Here is a 21,221-nt window from a genome sequence, read left to right on the forward strand (position 1 = left end):
TGGGTAACAGAGTGAGACCCTGTCTCAAAGAAAAAAAAAATGAAAATACCTTTTCAACGAATGGTGCAAGCATAACTGTAAATCCTCAGGTCCCCCCAAAAAATCTAGACAGAAACCCTACTCCTTTCATAAAAATTAAGATTGATCAAAGACCTATGTGTGAAACACAAAACCATAAAATTATTTTTTTTTTACAGAATAATTACAGCCACTATTTTTACAGGCTAAAATGGAAGAAACTATAAATGACCTTGGGTTTGGTGATGACTCTCTAGATACAATACCAAAAGCATGATTCATGAAAGAAAAAAAGACACAAACTGGACTTCATTAAAATTTAAAACTTCTCTGCAGAAGACACTGCCAAGATAATGAGAAGATAGGTCACAACCTCAGAGAAAATACTTGCAAAATAAATAACTAGTAAAGGACTGTCACCCAAAATGCACAGAGAACTCTTAAAACTCAGCAATAAGAAAATGAATGAATTGATTTAAAAATGGGCCAAAGACATTAATAGATGGCAAATAAGCATGTGAAGAGATGTTTGACATTTCATGTCATTAGGAAATTACAAATTAAAACAATATCACTATCCGTCTATTAGAATGGCCAAACCCAAAACACTAACAACACCAAATGTAGCAAGGATGTGGAGTAACAGGAACTCTCATTTACTGCCGGTGGGAACGCCAGGTGGTACAGCCAACTTAGAAGATAATTTGTGAGTTTCTTACTAAACTAAACATACTCTTCTACAGTCCATTAATTGTGCTTCTTGGGATTCAACCAAATAAATTGAAAATGTATCCCTAATAAAAACCTACACATGGGCCGGGCGCGGTGGCTCAAGCCTGTAATCCCAGCACTTTGGGAGGCCGAGGCGGGTGGGTCACGAGGTCAAGAGATCGAGACCACCCTGGTCAACATGGTGAAACCCCGTCTCTACTAAAAGTACAAAAAATTAGCTGGGCATGGTGGCGCGTGCCTGTAATTCCAGCTACTCAGGAGGCTGAGGCAGGAGAATTGCCTGAACCCAGGAGGCGGAGGTTGCGGTGAGCCGAGATCGCGCCATTGCACTCCAGCCTGGGTAACATGAGTGAAACTCCGTCTCAAAAAAAAAAAAAAAAAAAAAAAAAAAACCTACACATGAATGTATATAGCAGCTTTGTTGATAATTGCCAAAGCTTTAAGAACAACAAGCTGTCTTTCAGTAGGTGAATAAATAAATAAATGTGGCACATCCAGACAATGGAATATTAAGTACCTAAAAAAAAAAATTCTGTTGAGGCATGAAAAGACATGTAGAAAACTTAAATGCGTATTACTAAGTGAAAGAAATCAATATGAAAAGACTACATCCTTATTATTTCAACTATATGACTTGCTGAAAAAGGCAAAACTATGAATACAGTAAAAGAATCAGTGGCTGCCGGAGGCTGGGGAAGAGAAGGATGAATAGGCAGAGCACAGAAGATTTTTAGGAAAGTGAAACTATTAACAGTGTGTTACTGCAATGGTGGATACGTTATCATCCATTTGTCAAAGCCCATAGAATATACATCACAATTGAACTCTAGAGACTTTGGGTGATAATGTGTCAGTGTACATTCATGAATTGTAACAAATGGGACAAAATTTTGATAGTGAGGGAGGCTGCATATATGTCAGAATGGGGGATATAAGAGAAATCTCTGTACCCAAAACTGTTCTAAAAAAGACTAAAAAGAAAAAAAGGTAAAGATAAGTAGTAGGTTATATTTCTCATCAATTTATTACAATTTTACATTATTAGAAGATGACTGAAAACCATAAAAAAATTTCATCCTAAACATGGTTGTTTAATAAAAATTAACAAAAATATTAACTGTTATGTTAGGCTAAAAAAATTTACATAAAATACCTCATTTAATTCTTTCAAAAAAGGTACCTAATGATGAACAGACACAGAAAGGTTAAATAACTTTTCCAAGATTGCAGAGCTCATTGACAAATAATAGATCCAACACTGGCACTTGGGGCTTTCTGACGAGATCTGTGCCCTGGCATGCTGTTCTATATTCTCTTACAACCATAGACTATGAAAAGCTACAGTGTTTATTTTTAAATTAATTTTGAAGTACTTATTGAATGGAAAATGTATAAGTCTTATCACTTGAATTCATTCCTTTCTGTATTACCATAGTTTTTTTTTTTTTTCCTATTTTATGTTTACGTCATTATTTTTATTTTTATTTTTTTGGAGACACAGTGTCTCACTTTGTCTCCCAAGCTGGAGTGCAGTAGCATAATCACAGCTCACTTCAGTTTCCACCTCCTGGGCTCAAGCCATCCTCCCACCTTAGCCTCCTGAGTTGCTGGGACTACAGGCACATGCCGCCACACCCAATTAACTTTTTTGTATTTTTTGTGGAGATGGAGTTTCGCCACATTGCCTGGGATGTGCCACTATTTTTATCACCCCTTTTTGTAATTCTTGAAATATGAACTTCTTACTCAAATAAACTATAATGTTATGCTACTCTATAACATTTACGATTTTCTAGAGATGTTGTAAATTATATATTATTAAACTGTTTATTCTTATGTGGTCAATAACCTCTGCAAGAATATTGCTAATTTGCCTATTTGGAATAACTACAAATAAAATATTTCTAGATTTGTTATAGTTTGTGGAGCTAGAGTTGTTGTTCAACAACCAATTCAAACTTTGACAGTTCCGTGTGCTTTTTGATTGTTAGGTGAGACTGTTTTGCGCATGGTTGCACTCCAACCCTACCAGCCGCCCACAGGTGATTTTCCCACTGGTCCCTGAAGCACCAGTCATGGGTGTGGAGCTGCTATCCTGCAAATGAGTCAACACCACTACAAAAACAAACACATCAGTACGTCCTCTGGACTCCTCAGCAAAAGGGGTGTATTAATAATAATTTAACATTATTAATTCTCTATACGTGTTTATAAGTTGAGCTTCTGCTTATGTTTTAATGGGAATAATGACTTTGTCAGGTTTGCAGGATGCCTAATTCTAACTTAACTGTAATTCTGTCTAACACTGACATATAAGAATGTCAATATTATCATCTGGAAAGTCATGAAATGACCTTGCCTATACTCGAGAGGCAATTTGCAAGTTACTCAGTAGAAATAAACTTAATATTGTGTATTTTGTAGTCTGAAACTTATTTTTAAAATTAGGACTAAATCTGAATAATCACATATATGGGATACTTGTTTCGTTGGTTTTTTTAAAACATAAATTGAATCACATTTATCAGATTTAAGATGCCTCCTAGAACATGTTGCCAAGTAAAGAACCATCATAAAATTTCAATTTTGTTCTTCTGTAAGGACTTTCAGAAAGCTAGTTACATAAGCGTATGGATTTTCCTGGTAATAAACAATAATTTACTTACAGTGCTTTATTTTGGACCACCCATATTTTGATGACAGCACATATCCATCTTTCTGCATTATCTTGATGAAAATTCTGTTCTTTACATTTTTTATGTTTGTCAAAAATTTTAGAAAGTAGGTTGCCTCCTTCCTGAACTATATTTATCATAACTAGATATCTAGGAAGTGTTGATTTTTGTTCACCCCATAGAGTGCTGCTTGAAAATTCATTATGTTTTTTAAAAATCTGCTTGTGATCAAAGGTCTTAATGCCTTTATACTTTTGAGATTGAAGCAGAGCATTTTCAGCAGATGTGCTGGCCCTTATTCATTTTATTTTATCCCTAGTGAATATTTCTATTGTGAAAAATTCAGATGTCTTGAATAGTCATTAGTTAATAGTCTTTTCTGTTGTAATATGTACATATATTGGATCTCAGTAATTTCCACTGAAATTAAAATTCAGCCCCTTTAGATTGTTGCATCTGGGTGGTAGAAGTCATAGAAACACTTTATAAACCCAAAGAAGCACAAATATACAAAAGATAATACCTTTGCTTCAACTAATATAGGTGCAGTATAGCTTACAATGCTAGAATTTCAGGTGACACTTTTAGAGCATGTCAGGCCACTGTTCTTGCAGTCTTTTTAAAATTTCAGCTCATCATCCTAGGTCAAGATATGATTGCCTCTGATTAATCCGATACTGCTCCCAAACATTCATAAATAGTACCATATGGTAGAGTTGATAATATTGTATATTAAATCCAAATTATAATATACTATGACCAAAATCCAGTCAATGGTGTTTTACATTTGTGACTTCTAATTTAGACACATTTTAAAAACAGATGTGGCTTTTTCCTATAAAAATAAAATCAAATAAATTATTCATGAATAAATGTATTGGCTGGGTGCACTGGCTCATGCTTATAATCCCCGTACTTTAGGAGGCTAAGGAAAATTACTTGAAGCCAGGAGTTCAAGACCAGCCTGGACAACGCAGCAAAACCTCGCCTCCACCAAAAATAAAAAGTCTAAAAAAAGGTGGCATGTGCCTGTAGTCCTAATTACTTGTGAGGCTAAGGTGGGAGAATCACTTTAACCTGGGAGGTGGTGAATGCAGTGAACCATGCACTGTACTCAGCCTGGGTGACAGAGCAAGACCCTGTGTTAAAAAACAAAAAGAACAAAAAATAAAATAAAATAGCATGTAAGTTGTCAGATACTTGTTGCCTACTATTCTCAAGAATTACTATGCTAATATGTCTCTGAAACCAACATGTAGAATTATAAACAGTCCTGCTTAATTTATGAAACATCTGTGATATTCTAGGCAGGTATTGTGTTAAAGAGAATAAATGTAATTGAAATATGGTCCCTTCCATTGAGAAACAGTTTATTAAGCAATGGTGGCAGAATAATACATGTACACTTACCCCCAAACTGATTTAATTAGCAGTAATAACTATTTATGGACAGTCAGTCACCAGGATTTCTATCTAAAAGAAGTTTCAGTGCAGTAAATAGAATTGGAACTGGAGTATTTGCATAGCAATTTGCATAGCATACATGATGTTTTAACTTACATTGCATATTTATTTGGAATGGCCCCTGTGTGTAATGGAGAACTGGGTTTTTCATGGAAGTTGAATGGTTAAATATTCCATTTTTATGGAAATATGTTCCAGAAATCCTACTGAACCCTGTATGTATAATATTTCTAACTATTAAAAACCCAGTGAAAGAATAACATGAGACACTGAAACGTGAATCAACTGGCTCAAGGTTACATAGACTGTCGGTAGTGAACTGATTTATAGTTTGAACCACATAAAATCTGACTGCAAATTTATTGTTATGATTATTTGTTGTTTGTTGTTATTATTATTATTATTTTGAGATGGAGTTTCACTCCGGTTGCCCAGGCTGCAGTGCAATGGCACAATCTTAGCTCACCACAATCTCCGCCTCCCAGGTTCAAGTTATTCTCCTGCCTCAGCTTCGCTAGTGGCTGGGATAACAGGCGTGTGCCACCATGCCCAGCTAATTTTGTATTTTTAGTAGAGACAGGCATTCTCCATGTTGGTCAGGCTGGTCTTGAACTCCTGACCCCAGGTGATCCACCCGCCTTGGCCTCCCAAAGTGCTGTGATTACAGGCATGAGCCACCATGCCCAGCCTTGTTGTTATTATTATTGGCTTATTATGTATCTGCTTTTTTATGTCTTCATTTCCTCCACCTGTTTACAATAGACCCATATTTTCATTATGTATTACCAACTTATTAAGACTTTTCTAGAAGTGACCAAGGTTCACTGAGGCTTTGGTTGTATCATCCAGGTGAAAGTCTGAGGCAGACATCCTGTTCCACACTGCTCTTATCCTTATTGGGGTCTCACACCTCTCCCACTACCCACAGGTGAGATCTAAAGGGGGTGGTTTTAATTTTATTAATAAATATTTTATAGCATATTTCTGAAACTATTTTTATATTTAAAAGAAATGCCTTCAGAACTTCTAACAGCTATATCTTTAATGTACTGGCATACAGGCTGTATACAGACAAGATGTAAAGTTCACATAAAATACAAGGTTATTTATGCTACCATTTGTATAGCACATTATGTTCCATGCTAAACACTTTATCCCATTTACTTTTTAATTCTTACAGCGGCATTGAGAGGACTGTACTATTATCAGCATTCTACAGATGCATAAACAACTTGTTAATGGATAAGTAACTTACCTAGACTTGCACCGCAAGTGGTATAATTGGGATTTGGACTGAGGCATTCTGGCAAATTTTTTATTTATTAGTTAAAATACTATATGAAATAATAATTCTCCAGTGACATTTCTATTTATTTCCTCTTAAATCTAAGAAAGCGGATGTGTGAAAAGGTTAAATTTGATGTTTCCATAGGCCCTTAAGTGGTCGCTTATTTTCCTACCTTCTACCATTTGTCCAATAATTAATCCAATAATAATGGACAAAAATTCTAAAATTATAATCTAGAGTGCAAGTTAAATTTATTTTGTTTTTAAAAAGTAGCTTAATAAGGGAATACTCTAAATAATGAAGAGAGACAGAAAATAATAAAGGGAAAGGAGATGAGCCGGAGCTGCTGTGAAACAAGAGGATTAGTAATTTAGAAACAATTCCGCTGTGTGTGTGTGTATTTTTTTTTTTTTTATGATGCATGAAATTTGTATTCATACAAACTAAGGTTGGTTTTTAGGCTCCTAGAAGAGCTCCGTTAAATGTTGTCTTAAGACGTGACTCTAGACTTCCAGGTAGGCCACTATTGTTACATAACCAGGGATTGTCAGAAACGGACCAACCATAAGTAAGGGACACAGAGGTCAAAACCTGAAACAGAGGCAATGTCAGCTGTCCTGGCACTTTGTTCTGATCCGTATCTAAGTGCTGGCATCTATTTGTTCAACCAGGAAATTTTCATATGAATCCTAAGCTGTTTTATAGAACCAGAATGTATATATCCAAAGATTAAAATTTCATATCACTTATTTATCTATGACTGACATAAGGGAGGAATGAGAAGGACTTGAATAATGGAGTGAGTAGCAAGAAGAGAAGTCAGGCACGAGACTGGAACAAAAGAGCTTGAAGTAACAACCTCACAAGTGAGTCAGGCGCTTCCGCAAGTATAAAAGGGTGGATTACCAACCTTTACATGAATGATAAATTTGCCTAAACATTTGTTTTGTTCAGATGACAAAGCATCTAATATTTTAAATTTTATGCCTCCAGTTATCAGATGTATTATCTAGATTGCCACCAACATTCAACTTTCTATTTTTTCATAAGAAAGCTATTGCATATATACACAAACTTGTGTGTTTGAGCCATGAAGGTTTTAGAATTTTTTAATCCAATTCCAGAATTTAGTAAAAAACCTAGCCTGCAAATTCCGTGACAGTCTTAAGAGATATATGGCCATTAAACTGCTTTTAATAGCATGGAGGATGAAAAACACTAATGAAAACATCCCACCATGCAGCAGATATTAAATGTTTGGTCTCTAATGTGTGGACTGTTTTACAAATACATCTCCAATCTTAAACCCACAGAAGAAAACGATATAACTCTTTTACAGAAAGTGGTTTGAAAGCTACTTGATAGGTTTTCAAGTCACTGCAGACTTTGACTGATAAAATATAATCATACTTCCAAAGTAACTTTCCAAGATACCAATGTGACAAAAATAGCAAAAATTAATAATAATGATAAGACCACACAATACTAAAAATGACTTTTATCCATCAGGGTCTAGAAAGAAACAGATGGCATTTCCAGATTGGATAATTTGGGGAGAGTTAATAGTCAATTTACAGTGAGTATGAGCAGAATATGTTGAAAATATAAGGAACAGTTGCATACCCCATGAGTGGAAACAGCAGTAGGTGGTTACCACCCATAGTCTTGAAAAAACCAAGGAGAAGGGGCATTTTCCAGAACTCAGAGAAAGTCATCCATTTTTGTAGAAAGCTACCTGACAAATACTGAGACCTCCAATTGAAGGACAAAGTTAGCTTGTGGTGATCCCTCAAGGAAGGGATAATTACTCTAAACTCACTCTCTTCCATTCCTGTAATCTCCTACCGGGACTCTACATTAATTCTCATTGGTAGAATGAAACTGAAAGCCAGGAGCAAAGCAGCCTTGGTGAGATCCAACCAGGCATGCCTCCTGGGCACAGAGTGGGGTGGAGAAGAGTGGGACACGGATCTACAGAGACTAATGGAAGATATGTCTAGCACACCTGTGAAAATAACATTTGAAACACAAATGAACATATGATACTTCAATTATTACTGCAACTGGCATTTCCAACAGTAAAAAATAAAGATCCTAAAACTCAGTGGAATGTTAAGCACTTATAGGAAGAAAGAGTGAATTAATTAATAAGCAATGGGTCTTTATATTTTGTTTTGGAAAATTAAATTTACAGAATGAAAACTGCTGGCAGATTTTTCTTTGGGTGATCTTAAGAAGACTACTGTGAGAGAAGGATTTTATAAATTACATCTGTAATATACAAAAAAATACATGACATTCACAAAACTTCTTGTTTGTCTTATTAATTAAGAAGTTTGCCGTACCTCTGATCATCTAAAACACAGCCAGAGGTGTGGCAAGCTTTCTGTTCTTATGTGAACATAGTCATGTAAAACAGAAATTTGGGAAAAATAAACTTGCCCATATATTATCTTTTATAAGGGTTGCAAGTGTTACACTAAAAGCTCATGCTGATCTGACTTTAAAAAAAGCAATCACCTTTTCGCACAAGGAATTGAAGTAAAATAATCACTTTCTGCATTTTAGCAATCATTGAATGCTCTTATTTTCTGTCCTTTCATAACTATAAAGACGTGTGACTTCAATCCTCAAGGTTTTTTCCGTGGTGCTTCCGCAATTTAGCCAATGATCACTTTACTATATTCTTTTTCTTTTCACCCAAAGTAGAGTCCATTTGAAACATTTTCAGTACAAGAGTGTGCAAACTTAAAAAAAAAATCTTTGGTTCTCTTGCTAGGAATTACAATTACTAACTTGTTCAGAATGGCAACTTATTTTTCAGTAGAGAGTCTTTTAAAAGTGTGTAGAGCAAGGGCATACTTTTGAATGATATATTTTATGGGGAAAAGGGAGCTCTCCTTCAGATATTTTTTATGTTATTTTCTATCCAATACAATTGTTTGGGCTGTCCAATTATAAATACAACTTATATTCATGGTCATGATTAATAAATGTGTAAGTACATAATATATTATGTTGGTGCAAAAGTAATTGCAGTTTTGCCATTTCATGTAATAGCAAAAATCGCAATAACTTTGGCACCAACCTAATATCTGTACCAAAATTCAGATGGCTTGTTGTGATATCTGTCTTCTTTTTATAGGATAGTCTTTGAACGGTCATCACTTTTCCAATTTGTACTTAGAGAAAAGTCCTAAGAGGTATATAGAAGTACCTTTAAAATAGCCTTCTGGTCACAATTGCTAGACTTTTTATACTGATGAAGCTAAATAAAGAGATTAATAAGTTTATCCATCATATTTGATATTTAGGGAATGATATGCTCATTTTTAAGAAAATTAGGAGTGTTCGTAGAAATTTCTACGTAATGCAAAATTTAATAATAAATGTGACAACTTACAAGGAATTGACCTTATTGTCTTTCTAGTGCATCTAAATGTAATAATCCTAGTTTATATTTATACAGTGCTTTACAATTTGAAATGTATTTTTCCCAAGTTTATCATGTTTGCTTCAACAGAAATTCCATAAGGTAACCATGCAGGAGCCTTTACACCTATTTTGCAAGTTCAGCAAGCTAGAGGTACAGAAGGCTCATGATTTTCTTACCGTCACATGGTTAGTCATGAAGCTGCAATTCTAATGCAAGCATTGTAACCACAAATCTTGTGATTTTTCTACCAATCCCATTTGACTAAATAAATAATTTGGTGCCTTTATAATCCAAGTCCTCTATTCTCTTGGGGAATATAAACATTTTTTCTTGCAGCTCTTTTTGATGACACACACACACCACACACACACACACACACACACACACACACACACATAAATATATACATACACACACCTTTATGATATACACTCTATTGAGTAAGGCTAATTTTGCCATTTTTGTTTTTTAAAGTTTCTTAATTAGATATTTTATTGTTTAAAAGATTATGAAAAACAAGTAAAGCTTTTAAATTTAGTTTCTTTTTTATTTTTAAAACTTGGAGATGAGGTATCACCATGTTGCCCAGGATGGTCTTGAACTTTGGGCTCAAGCTAGCCACCCATTTTGGCCTCCCAAAGTGCTGGGATTATAGGTGTGAGCCACCATGCCTGGCCTAAAACAAGCAAAACTTTACACACAAAGTTGTTTAAAGAAAATGCTAGACTATTCCCATGGGCCTGACTCCTCCCCTTCAATCCCACCATGCTAAGGACTAAAGGTAACCTTTGTGCATAGATTGCTGTGTTAATAGCCAACACTGGATTAACATATTTCTGCTCAATCAAACATATCTGTAAATACGTGAACATATGTAGGGGTTCTGTTTGTTTTTAAATAAATGGAATTACTGTTTATACATAATCTATTTAATTATTTTTAAAGAAATGGAATTGTCCTCTACACATTTCCTGTAACATTATAACTTTAACAATATATCATGAACATGACCATTTGCCAACAGAGAAAGATATAACTTTATATTTTCATTATAATTTCTGTATGCACATCATACCCATATACAATTTTATGCAAACAGAGATCTAACATCTTCTTTTGCTTTTTAAGATTCCCTGCCCCACTCTATCTCCTCTCTTTTCTTCCTTCCCCCTCTGCTGGATTCTCTCCCTTCCTTCCCCCTGCCACTCTACCCAAAAACTCGTGTTAATATAGTTTTGCACAACCTTTTTCCATGCTCATATAGTCACATATAGCTGCATGTCTATACATAAACCTGTGCATACATATATACTCACAGAGGTTCTATCCTGGTATGTTTTACAAAGAATCATATTATTCCACTTCTCTTTACTTTCCACTCTCGAAGTTGTCTTATGGAAATCTCTCAGATACCAGAGATCCAATTCATTTTTTTTATGACTGCATATTTGGCAATCTACTATAAGGTTTGTCTCTACTATAAATTACTTAACCATTCTTTATTGATGAGCATTGTTTATTCTATTAGTAAAGGGAGAGAAATGATGCCTTTTGTTTTAATGCAGATAATTTAATATAAAGATGCATTCCATGACTGTAAAAGATCATTAACTAGGTAATTGAAAAAAAAAAGAACACAAAGATGTTACAAAGACAGAAATCGTAGGAAGCAACCATCCTCCGTAGGTCTGGGTGAAAAAGGGAAGGAAATTAAAATTATTAAAAGCTTGGAAGAGGGCCCCATGGAACTGAAACTCAAACCTCTTGGAAAAGAGTCGACCAGCTGGTCTTCAAAAGAGTGCAATGAGCCTGTTTCTGAAGGTGTTAGAAACCCTGTATCCAGCTGCCAGCTGCAGCTCCAGGAGACTGCAACTAACTCCCAGGGTGAAGAAGCATTTCTAGGATGATGCAAACACCAGAAGCCTATAGAAATCAAATAGATGGAACAAATCCTGTTTTCCTTTTCTGGCCTTCTAGTTTCCCTGTGGACCCCTGCAACCCCCACTCCCCCATAAGCAGAGGTTCGTAGGGAGTCAGATGACAAAAGAGAAAAGTGGTTTGTGGAGTCCCAGCCCAGAACAGAAGTTAGAAGGGTGGGTTTAAAGCTTTGAGACATTAACTTAACAACTGTCACATCTTTATTGCTAGGATTTTTTTTTTTTTAGTTTAAAATAGAGTTGTATTAAGTGCCCTCATTCACATATTTTTATGTACTAGTGCTTGTATTTCTCTGGGAGAGATTCCCAAGAGTGAAATTACTGCATGAAGTGATATTTTTAATTTCAATATATGTTGCCAGATGTTTTTTCAATGATATTGCAGAAAAAAATCACATTTCTAATAGCAATTTTTGAGAGTACTCATTCTTCCTATTCCCATCAGCAACAGAAGCCATTACTACTAATTTTTTTCATTGTGATAAGTAAAAAGCAATGTCTTGTTATTAGTTTAATTCACATTTTGCTGACAGCTCGTGATTTTGAGCATCTTGCCATATATTTATTGACAATCTGTAGTTCTTTTTTTGTGAATTTCTGTCTCTAGCTCTTGCACATTTTTTCTATTGTGTTCCTTTCTGTTGTCTCTTTTGTAAATACATGAAACCACTTTGCCTATTCTAGACATGAAACTTTATCAGTCTTTTGTGTTTCATTGTTTTCTAACACAATCGTTTACTCACTTTGATTTTTTATATTTTCCCAGACAGAAGGTAATAAAATATACCAATGACTTATAGTTTCTGGTTCCTGTCTTGGCTATGTAAATCTCACCCACCCCAAGACTGAATTTATAATTTAGACTTATTTCAAAGTTTTATTTTTAATTTTAACATTTAAGAGTTTGTTACATCAGGACTCTATGATTATACCTGCTAAGTGATAGGGCCCTGGCTTTTTCTTTCACACAGATAGCCAGTTGTCCAGCAACATTCATTATACCCACTATCCTCAATACTGATTGGAAATAATTTCTATATGTGATGTTCTTACATCTATTTCTGGATTTTCTATTCTTGATTACACTGATCTTTTGGTTAATTTCTATGCCAGTACCATATTGACTTAATCATAGTGAATTTTAATATTTGCAATGCCTAGCATAAGAAACTCCCCTTTTTAAAATTATTTTCTTGACTATTCTCAGATATTTCTTTTTTTTGTATATGAGTAGAACTACATTCTACTCATATGTCAATTTGTAAAGGGTTTATATATTAGAAAATTATCTTCCCATCAAATACAGTACTTTCATTTGTTCAGATGATGATTTATACTCCTCAAATAAATAAATGTAATGGTTCACAAGAAATACACTTTTTTTTCTCTCTGATGACAGTTTAAAGTATATACTCCAAGTTGACAGAAGGCTTTTCATTATGTGGTCACTCAAAGACCCACAAGAGTTCAGCTCTACCATCTTTGATAGGTGGCTTTCTGCCTTGCCCTGATGGTTCCATCCCAGTTTAGAGCAGTAGGAAAAAAGCCATAAGAAATTGTATGGGAGACTCAGGTGGCAGGCAGGAAATTGACAATTGCTAGTTCTGGTCACATCTCATTGGAAGGAATCTGATCTTAGGCAACCTGTAATCAAAGGAAGGCTGGGAGATGTAATGCCACTGTGAAGATGTATATTCAGTTATTATTCCATTGCAAGAGATTTTAGGAAATCTAGTAGACCCTACCATGATATACTTGTCCTATATCTAATGACTGTACTAAAGTCTAATTAACTGCAGAAGTTTTGTTTCTTAACCAGAGACACTTGGGATTTCTGAGATACTATGTCATTAATAAAAGAGAATTGTTTTATTGCTTCTTTTTCAACATATTTTCTACCAAATACTCCATTTCCTTGTTATATTTGCTAGAAATTCTAAGACGAGTTGAACAATAATAGCAAGCACCCCAATATAAGTCCTATAATTTTTATAGTTTCTGTATTTTACCAATTAGAATTATATTTTGTATTTTTTTAGAATATTGTCTTTATTACTATAAGGGGTATACTTGGAGCTTATGTTAGAGTAAGACTGCCAAAGTTTATCAAATATCTTTTCAGAATTTAATTATAAAATCATAATATTTGTCTCTTTCAATGTATTCATCTAATGGACTGTGTTGACAAGTGTCCTGACTTTGTAAAACCTGAAATAAATTCTATTTTTTCTATTCTTTGGGAATTTTAGTGATACACTGCTTATGTATCAAAGATATATGCTACTATCAAATATACACTAATTTTTTTTAATATTTTCTGCATCTGTAGTTCCAAATGAGATTAGAGCACAACTTTCTTTTTCTTTTTTTTTTTTTTTTCTCTACTTTTTTTTTTTTTTGATTTTGGGGGGGGGGGGGGGGGGGGGGGGTGGGGGGTACTATCTTAACACATTTGAGGTTTTATTTATGTCATGTTTATAATATGGATTAGGGAAATTTATGTTACTATGATGATAATAGTATAAATTATATTGGAATTATGTGTTCTTTAAAGTAAACTATAGCTCAGTTGTAAAGTCAGCATGTCCTTATCCATTTTAGGAGCATATAGACTTTTATTTATGTTTTGAATATTTTCTTAACTATCTTATCACGTTTTTCTCTTTTTCTTGAACAAATTCTGGTTTTACTGGAATATAATTTATTTCCTCTACATTTTTATATTTGTTCCAATAATGTTACATGTAGTACTCTTTTTATAGAGTTTTTTGGGGGGCTATGATTATTTATCATTTCTTATATTTTTTGTTCTCTCTTTCCCTCAATATGTCTTATAGGCAGTTCATCTATTTTGCAATGATTTTTAAAGACTTTCTTTAAGAAAATCTTATACTTTCTCTAACTTAAGTCAATTTAATTAGTTTTAGCTTTAATTTCTTTGATTACCTTCTCATATTCTTTAATAATGAAACCATTTACAGTTATAAACTTTTATCTGGATACAGCTTTTTGCTATATTCTATAGGCTTTAATATGATATATTCTACAGTTTCTAGCTATATTTTAGAATTTTCATTCCTTTAGACCAAGTATTATATAAAAGTATCTTAATTTTTGGGTAATTAAGACTTACGAGTCATGTTTTAAAACTGGATTTCTAATTGTATTGGTTCAATATTGAAAAATAAAAGACCCTATAAAATCTCTACTTAGAAATATTTAAGGTATTAATAAAATAATTTTTAAATATTTTATGGACATTAAATGTTTATCACTTAATGGGCATGAGTTTTTTTATATATGTCTTATCAAATTTTATTACAGTTTTCAATTTCGCTATATACTTGCTTATTTTTTATTTACAACTGACATTGTTTAAGGCTTTTCTTCTATTCCAAGTTATAATTACCCTAGTAAAAATTGCTCTACTGTCTACTTAAAATTTTTCAGATGACCATCCAAATTACCTTATTTTCTCCTTTAAAATACTTTTTTTTTTTTTTTTGAAAGGGGTTTGGTTTTTTTTACCCGGGTGGGGGGGCAATGGCGCGATCCCGGCTCCCCGCAACCTCCCCTCCTGGGTTCAGGCAATTCTCCTGCCTCAGCCTCCTGAGTAGCTGGGATTACAGGCACGCGCCACCATGCCCAGCTAATTTTTTCATTTTTAGTAGAGACGGGGTTTCACCATGTTGACCAGGATGGTCTCGATCTCTTGACCTCGTGATCCACCCGCTTCAGCCTCCCAAAGTGCTGGGATTACAGGCGTGAGCCACCGCGCCCGGCCCTAAAATACTTTTAAAGGATTTTTCTCCTTTAAAATACTTTTGAAGGATTTTTAACCTGAAAAAGGGGGTAAATAAAACTACAGAATAATATCATATTAGTGGTCTTTGTAAGAATGTCTTAGACTGGTTTCTTCCTGCAGGAATATTTAGGGTTTTTTTCAGGTTACATTAAAGAAAAAAAAGAAAAAAAAAAAAACACTTTTTTAAGCTTTATTATGTCCCTCAGCCAATGACATAGTACACAAAAAATTTATATGTAGATTCATACCTGTCCGGTCATGGTACATATTCTTTAGGACAGACCACTTTGTTTTAAAAGGACTGTGTCACTTTCCTTAGTGTATAACATTAAAAATATATTAAAACAAAACTTGGTAATAATTGCCTCATTTGGTAATCATTTTTCCTCGCTAGTAAAAAGAATCCAATCATGTTTAGTAAGATTGACTTTGAAAAATAATAATAATCCCAAAACTAAACTATCGATATCAGACACCTTTATAGCCAACCAAAAATTAGAAACTTCTTGAAAATACTAAAATAGACTTACAAAACTGGAAGTCTCTCTCTCTGTCCGCATACTGTAGATGACTTGCTAAAATCCAACATTACTGCTTAATGATCCCATACATTCCTTGCAGGCTTGTTAGGAACTCTTGTTGCTCCCAACTTTTATTGACTTACAAGGCCACTATAATTTGGGTGCCAGTAAGTTATGTTAGATTCTGAGACAGCTTATGTTTAATCTAAGGTAAAGTAGTTTAACTGACTGTAATGAGGTATGACAACCATATTGACTACTCTGCAAAGAAGATATGTCATTGCAATAATAATGGGACAAGCCACCCAATTAATTAGTAGCAAATTGGACAGATTGCTTTGGAAGTTTTCCAAGAGAGAAAGTGCTTCAGGTGCTTTGCTTCAAAAGCAAGACAAATCAGCTTTCTTAATCCCCCTGGACAGAAATGATTTCATTTTTAATTTTTAAATTGTATGTGTATATTTAATTTTTTTTTCTTTTTTAGCGTAAGCTAGGACAATTTCCTGCTTTTAATATTTTAGATTTGACAAACGTTTCCACATATAGTTAGAGAGGCTTATAGAATAATTTCAGATATCAAATAGAGAAGCTGTTAATTCGTGGACTTTATGACTTCAGTTAATCCTTCAAATGTTTAGACTTCAGAGCTGCTAATGACACTAAACTCAATACCATGTTTGGTGAGTCTGTCAATCAACTTTGTTTTGGAGAAAGCTGCTCCAGGTGTGAAGACCCTGCCCGCCTTACAATTTAAATCAAAGGCAGAATTGCAAGATATAGGAACTAAGATGTTTATATAAAAAAAAAAGTATAGTGACCTAATGATCATCATTATTTTTAAAGAAAGCTATTTCAGTGTTTCTTATACCTGTGGATTATAATGGAAATATCATAACTTCACAGTTTATAAAATGTTTTCATCTATAACTCATTTGATCCTTACACAGATTTCCAAGATATTATCTTTACCCATTTTACAATGAGGAAATTGAAGTCCTGGAATGTCAAACAGTGTACTCCTCACCAGAGCTCTCATCGCAAGGCAGTCTCTCACTTTCCTTCACTGCCAGCACAGCATAGTGTACACCACGCTGCTCCCACATGTTAGATTTTCTGATGCTCCTTCCTTTTCCATGTACTGGTATAGAAACAATAGAGAACTTAGCGATGGCAAAAATGTTAACCTTTGCCTAAGTTTGTTTATTTCAATGCATGACCTTCTAATTCGAGAAAATAAAGCCAATCCATTTCAAGTTAAAAGATCCTTTGAAGTACTAAATAATCAAGCAGATGCTTTTCCCCCATTCAATTGGTGGATGCTGGTAGAGAGTGTGAAAATGATATTCTTGTTATAACTCTATGGTAAACTCACACAATTGTAAAGTGAGTCTGGCCTTTCTTGTTTTATCTCAAAACACCACGAAGTCCCATATAGTTTGAAAAATTAAATAATCCTATGCAAAATTAAATTTCTTATTTTGCTTGATTCCTGTGGCAGCACCTTTCTAGTTCTTAATCATGTTGTCAAATATCATGTAAATATAGAAAACATTTAAAAAAAAACCACTGCTACCAGTCTCTCCCAAAGCCTATTATATTATGTGACTCTGTCCTACACAATAATGTGTCAAAATCCTAAATTTCACTGAGAAGGAAAGATGGATTGATTTTGTTTTATAGTCTCTAGAAGGGGAGTTGGGATGTCAGTAGAAAAGTGCCTCTCTCCATCACCAGTGGATCTAATCAGGAAGAAATGTCTGCGGTAGCATACACGTTAATCTCCAGCTGGAGCATGGGGCTGTTATGAGGTGTAACTAACCATATCGTTGTGACTCATCTCGGTCTGTAATAACATGCTCCGCAGTGACATCAGTGGTTGTATGAGATGGATGTTGCATGTAAAGAAAAAAGTATTGTTCAGCTGGAATATTTGTAAGCCTGCGCATGACACAGTGACAGTTTGCAGTGAATGCAGCCACTGTTTTTCTGCAATAACACATCTGCCATATCCTGTTATCACTGTGTTTCTAAATCTGTCTCAAGTAGTCATCGTGGGGCAATTTCAGCCCCACGGGTTGTTATAACAACGTAGTTCTCAAAAATGACCTCTGTCAAAATGCATTGCAGTTGCCTACTCGGGCCCACTATGGGGCTGAGTCCAGAAGTTCAAAAAAAAAAATTCTTACACAGGAAAATTATTTCAATGGCAATGTCATTTCAGATCCTTTATAAAGTTTTAGTATTCAGAATTGATTCTTCCAGCAACATTTTCTCTACAGAAGGAGAGGTGTAAATTTATCTTTGATCTCTTTCTACATGTAAAATGCATAATGCTTATAAACTGATTTTTCCAGTTGATTACCCACCGGCACATAATTGGCAGAGTATAAAAGCAGCTATATAATTTTCAGGAGCACAATGTCTCTGGGCTTTAAACGAGAGGGCCCAACTACTTAAGGTTTATTTCTACTTTAAAATTGTCTGACCTTTTAAAAAACATTTATTCAAAAGCTTCTTTCATGTCTCTTTTCCACTAAATAAAAAATTCTTTAAGAGGAAAGAACTGAGGATATAAATATTTACAAAATTTTTAAGTTTTAATTTAAAAATATATAATCAGAAGCATCTTAACTTTTAAAAAGCAAATGTTTTAATTTTGAAGTATGTAAAAATAACAAAAATAATAAATAAAATGCATTTTAGAAGAATACAAAGTAGATGTAGATACCACATACCCAGCACAGGATATTTAATGATACTGAAAACCAGAATTTATTCACAATTTCCTAGTTGCAAGGGTAAAAGGGGAAGTAGTAGATTACACTTTTGCTGTCTAATTTTAGTTTCAAAGAATTTCATAATTTTTTCTAGAGAAATAATTATTTCCTGGGAACAAATACCACTTCTAACCTGATTAATAGTCAGACGTTAATTGAAGTATTTTTTAAAGTACACTAATTGGTATCAGATAAATATAATTTCATAAAAGAAAAACATTCTGTATAAGCAATTAGTATGCCTATTAGTCAAAACAATATGGAAAGCGTTCACAACTTTCCCTGTGCTGTGGTTTCTCTCCTCCGTGGTACAGTATGGTGAAAGTGCCATACCTACTTTTAATCAATCTTTCTAATTTTATTTTTTCAGAATGAAAAATCCCCAGGGCGATCTGCAAGTCGATCAAGTAACATTTCAAAAGTAGGTGAAATGTACTCATTTTCTTGTTTGTTTAATTCTATGCTTCATGAGTTCACATAAATGTTTATAACGCTTAACCTATAATTGTTATCTGCGAGGAGAACACAAATGTGACTTGTTCATGGTTTTAACTACTTTAAGATTTTACCATAATAAAAAGACATGATTTTACACAAGAAATAAGTTAGGCTATTTTTTTTCTTTTTCCATGTTGTGTGTAAGAGGTAATTTGCTACTTTCTTTTTTTTTTTTTTTTTTTTTCTTTTTTGAGACAGAGTCTCACTCTGTTGCCCAGGCTGGAGTGCAATGGTGAGATCTTGGCTCACTGCAACCTCCACCTCTCAGGTTCAAGCAACTCTTCTGCCTCAGCCACCTGAATAGCTGGGATTACAGTTGCCCACAACCACACCGTTAATTTTTGCATTTTTAGTAGAGATGATGTTTCACCATGTTAGCCACGGTGGTCTTAAACTCCTGAGCTCAAGTGATCTGCCCACCTCGGCCTCCCAAAGTACTGGGATTACAGGTGTGAGCCACCATGACTGGGCAATTTGCTACTCAAATAGTATCATGTAAAGTATGTTCTTTCTCTCGTTTCAAACACCATAAATCTGCCATATATCCAAGTTGAAACTATATCAACATTGATGGTATAATTCTCGTGAATTTAATTTTTCTGGCATTTGAGCTGAACTCTATTGGGATTTACCTATCTTGGTCACCAAGGCAAGTTTTAGAAATCAATTTAATAAAAACATCAGTTTGGTCATGTTTAGTTTGTAGAGTTGGTGGACGACAAAACAAAATATTCCCTAGATCGTATATAAATCTAAATAGCACACCAGAGTGTTGAAAAGATTATCGTTTGAGAGACATACTCTAGATTTTATGTTGCCTAAAAGACAAAATGTAAGGACTATTCTTTAAAATGAGTCACCATGTGATATATACACCTGGTGCTTGGGAAGTGAAAAGTAATTTAGAGTCATTTGTCAAAATGGAAAAAAATGACTTTCAAAAATATAATTAGAAGCAAGATGGATTTGTCATGATTAGAGCTTCAATTTCAGGGCTTCCCACTTGCCGGGACCTTTCCACATTCCTGAAATTAACTTCGTATTTGTAATTTTATATTACTTTCTTTCAAGAGGATCCCCAAAATAGTAATAATCTTCAGGCATTACAGAAAGTAGGTCAACTTCCAATTTAGAGAAGTTGTTTTCTTCTCTTCTGTTTTCAGAAACAAAAGGTTTTACAACTCATTAAGAAAAAAGTTGTGACCACAGTACCAACATTATCTTATGCTGGTTTCCAAAGCCCAGTTTTTTCAGGAAATGCCAATGGCCAGATGACATCTGCACACACACTGGGATGTTTATAGGAGCAGACTCTAGTATTTTTATAAGAATAAACATTCCTGCCCATTCCTCCATGGGAAAACTATATCTCTGTCTTGCAACACATCCGCTATACTAACACTCTTTAGGATAGTCTAATATCAGTCAATGTGTTTGCTTGCAAGACATGCAGAGATGTGAGGGACACATAGAGAATTGTACCTCAGTGCTTGGTACTGAACATTTCTAATTGTATTCAAATCTATGTCCCTTCAGAGATATTTGAGAGGCAATGAGGCCTACTGGTTAAGAGCACTAACTCTGAAGAGTAAGGATCTGAGTGTAAGTCACCACTCTGTCACTTCCTACTCTCATGACCCTGAGATGTTCACTTTACCTTCCTGAGACACAGTTGCCTCCTTTATGACATAGGGATGACGATAATATCAGTCACCTGAAGGAGGTTTCCTTAAGTGGTTATAAATAAAATAATGCCTTTCAAATGTCTATCACCCTAGTTTCACAATGAAAAGCCTTGCCCACAACCGCAGAACTCTGTCATCTTCCTCAACTTGAATACTAATGTTGAATCCGTAAAGACCTAAAAACTTGTAAACAGTACTGACAATGCCTTTGTTAGACCAAATACTGTTTCATGATCCAGGGGTGAAATTATATCTGCATTTCTAAACTACTCTTTGACTTTTACTTAATGCAGCTTGTTTATAGTGTTTTAGTCTTTTATGTTTTAAGAAATAGAAAAATCAAGAGTATATTTTCCCTTCTATGAGTTCTTCTTCAGGGTTTGGT

The 21,221-nt window shown here is 34.4% G+C and overlaps 1 protein-coding gene across 11 annotated transcripts in view; it reads left to right on the plus strand.

The window, feature by feature from the left end:
* The window catches only part of MARCHF1 (membrane associated ring-CH-type finger 1), a 917,917-nt gene that overhangs the window by 727,764 nt on the left and 168,932 nt on the right, over window positions 1-21,221 (plus strand). For all 11 annotated transcript variants that reach the window (XM_032248639.1, XM_032248650.1, XM_032248640.1 and 8 more), the window contains one exon: window positions 19,024-19,074. In XM_032248639.1, the coding sequence (XP_032104530.1) occupies window positions 19,024-19,074 (51 nt within the window). The remainder of the gene's footprint in view (window positions 1-19,023; window positions 19,075-21,221) is intronic.

This window comes from Sapajus apella, unplaced genomic scaffold (genome assembly GCF_009761245.1).
Source record: "Sapajus apella isolate SASKATOON/1434 unplaced genomic scaffold, GSC_monkey_1.0 scaffold67, whole genome shotgun sequence".
Lineage (NCBI taxonomy): Eukaryota > Metazoa > Chordata > Mammalia > Primates > Cebidae > Sapajus > Sapajus apella.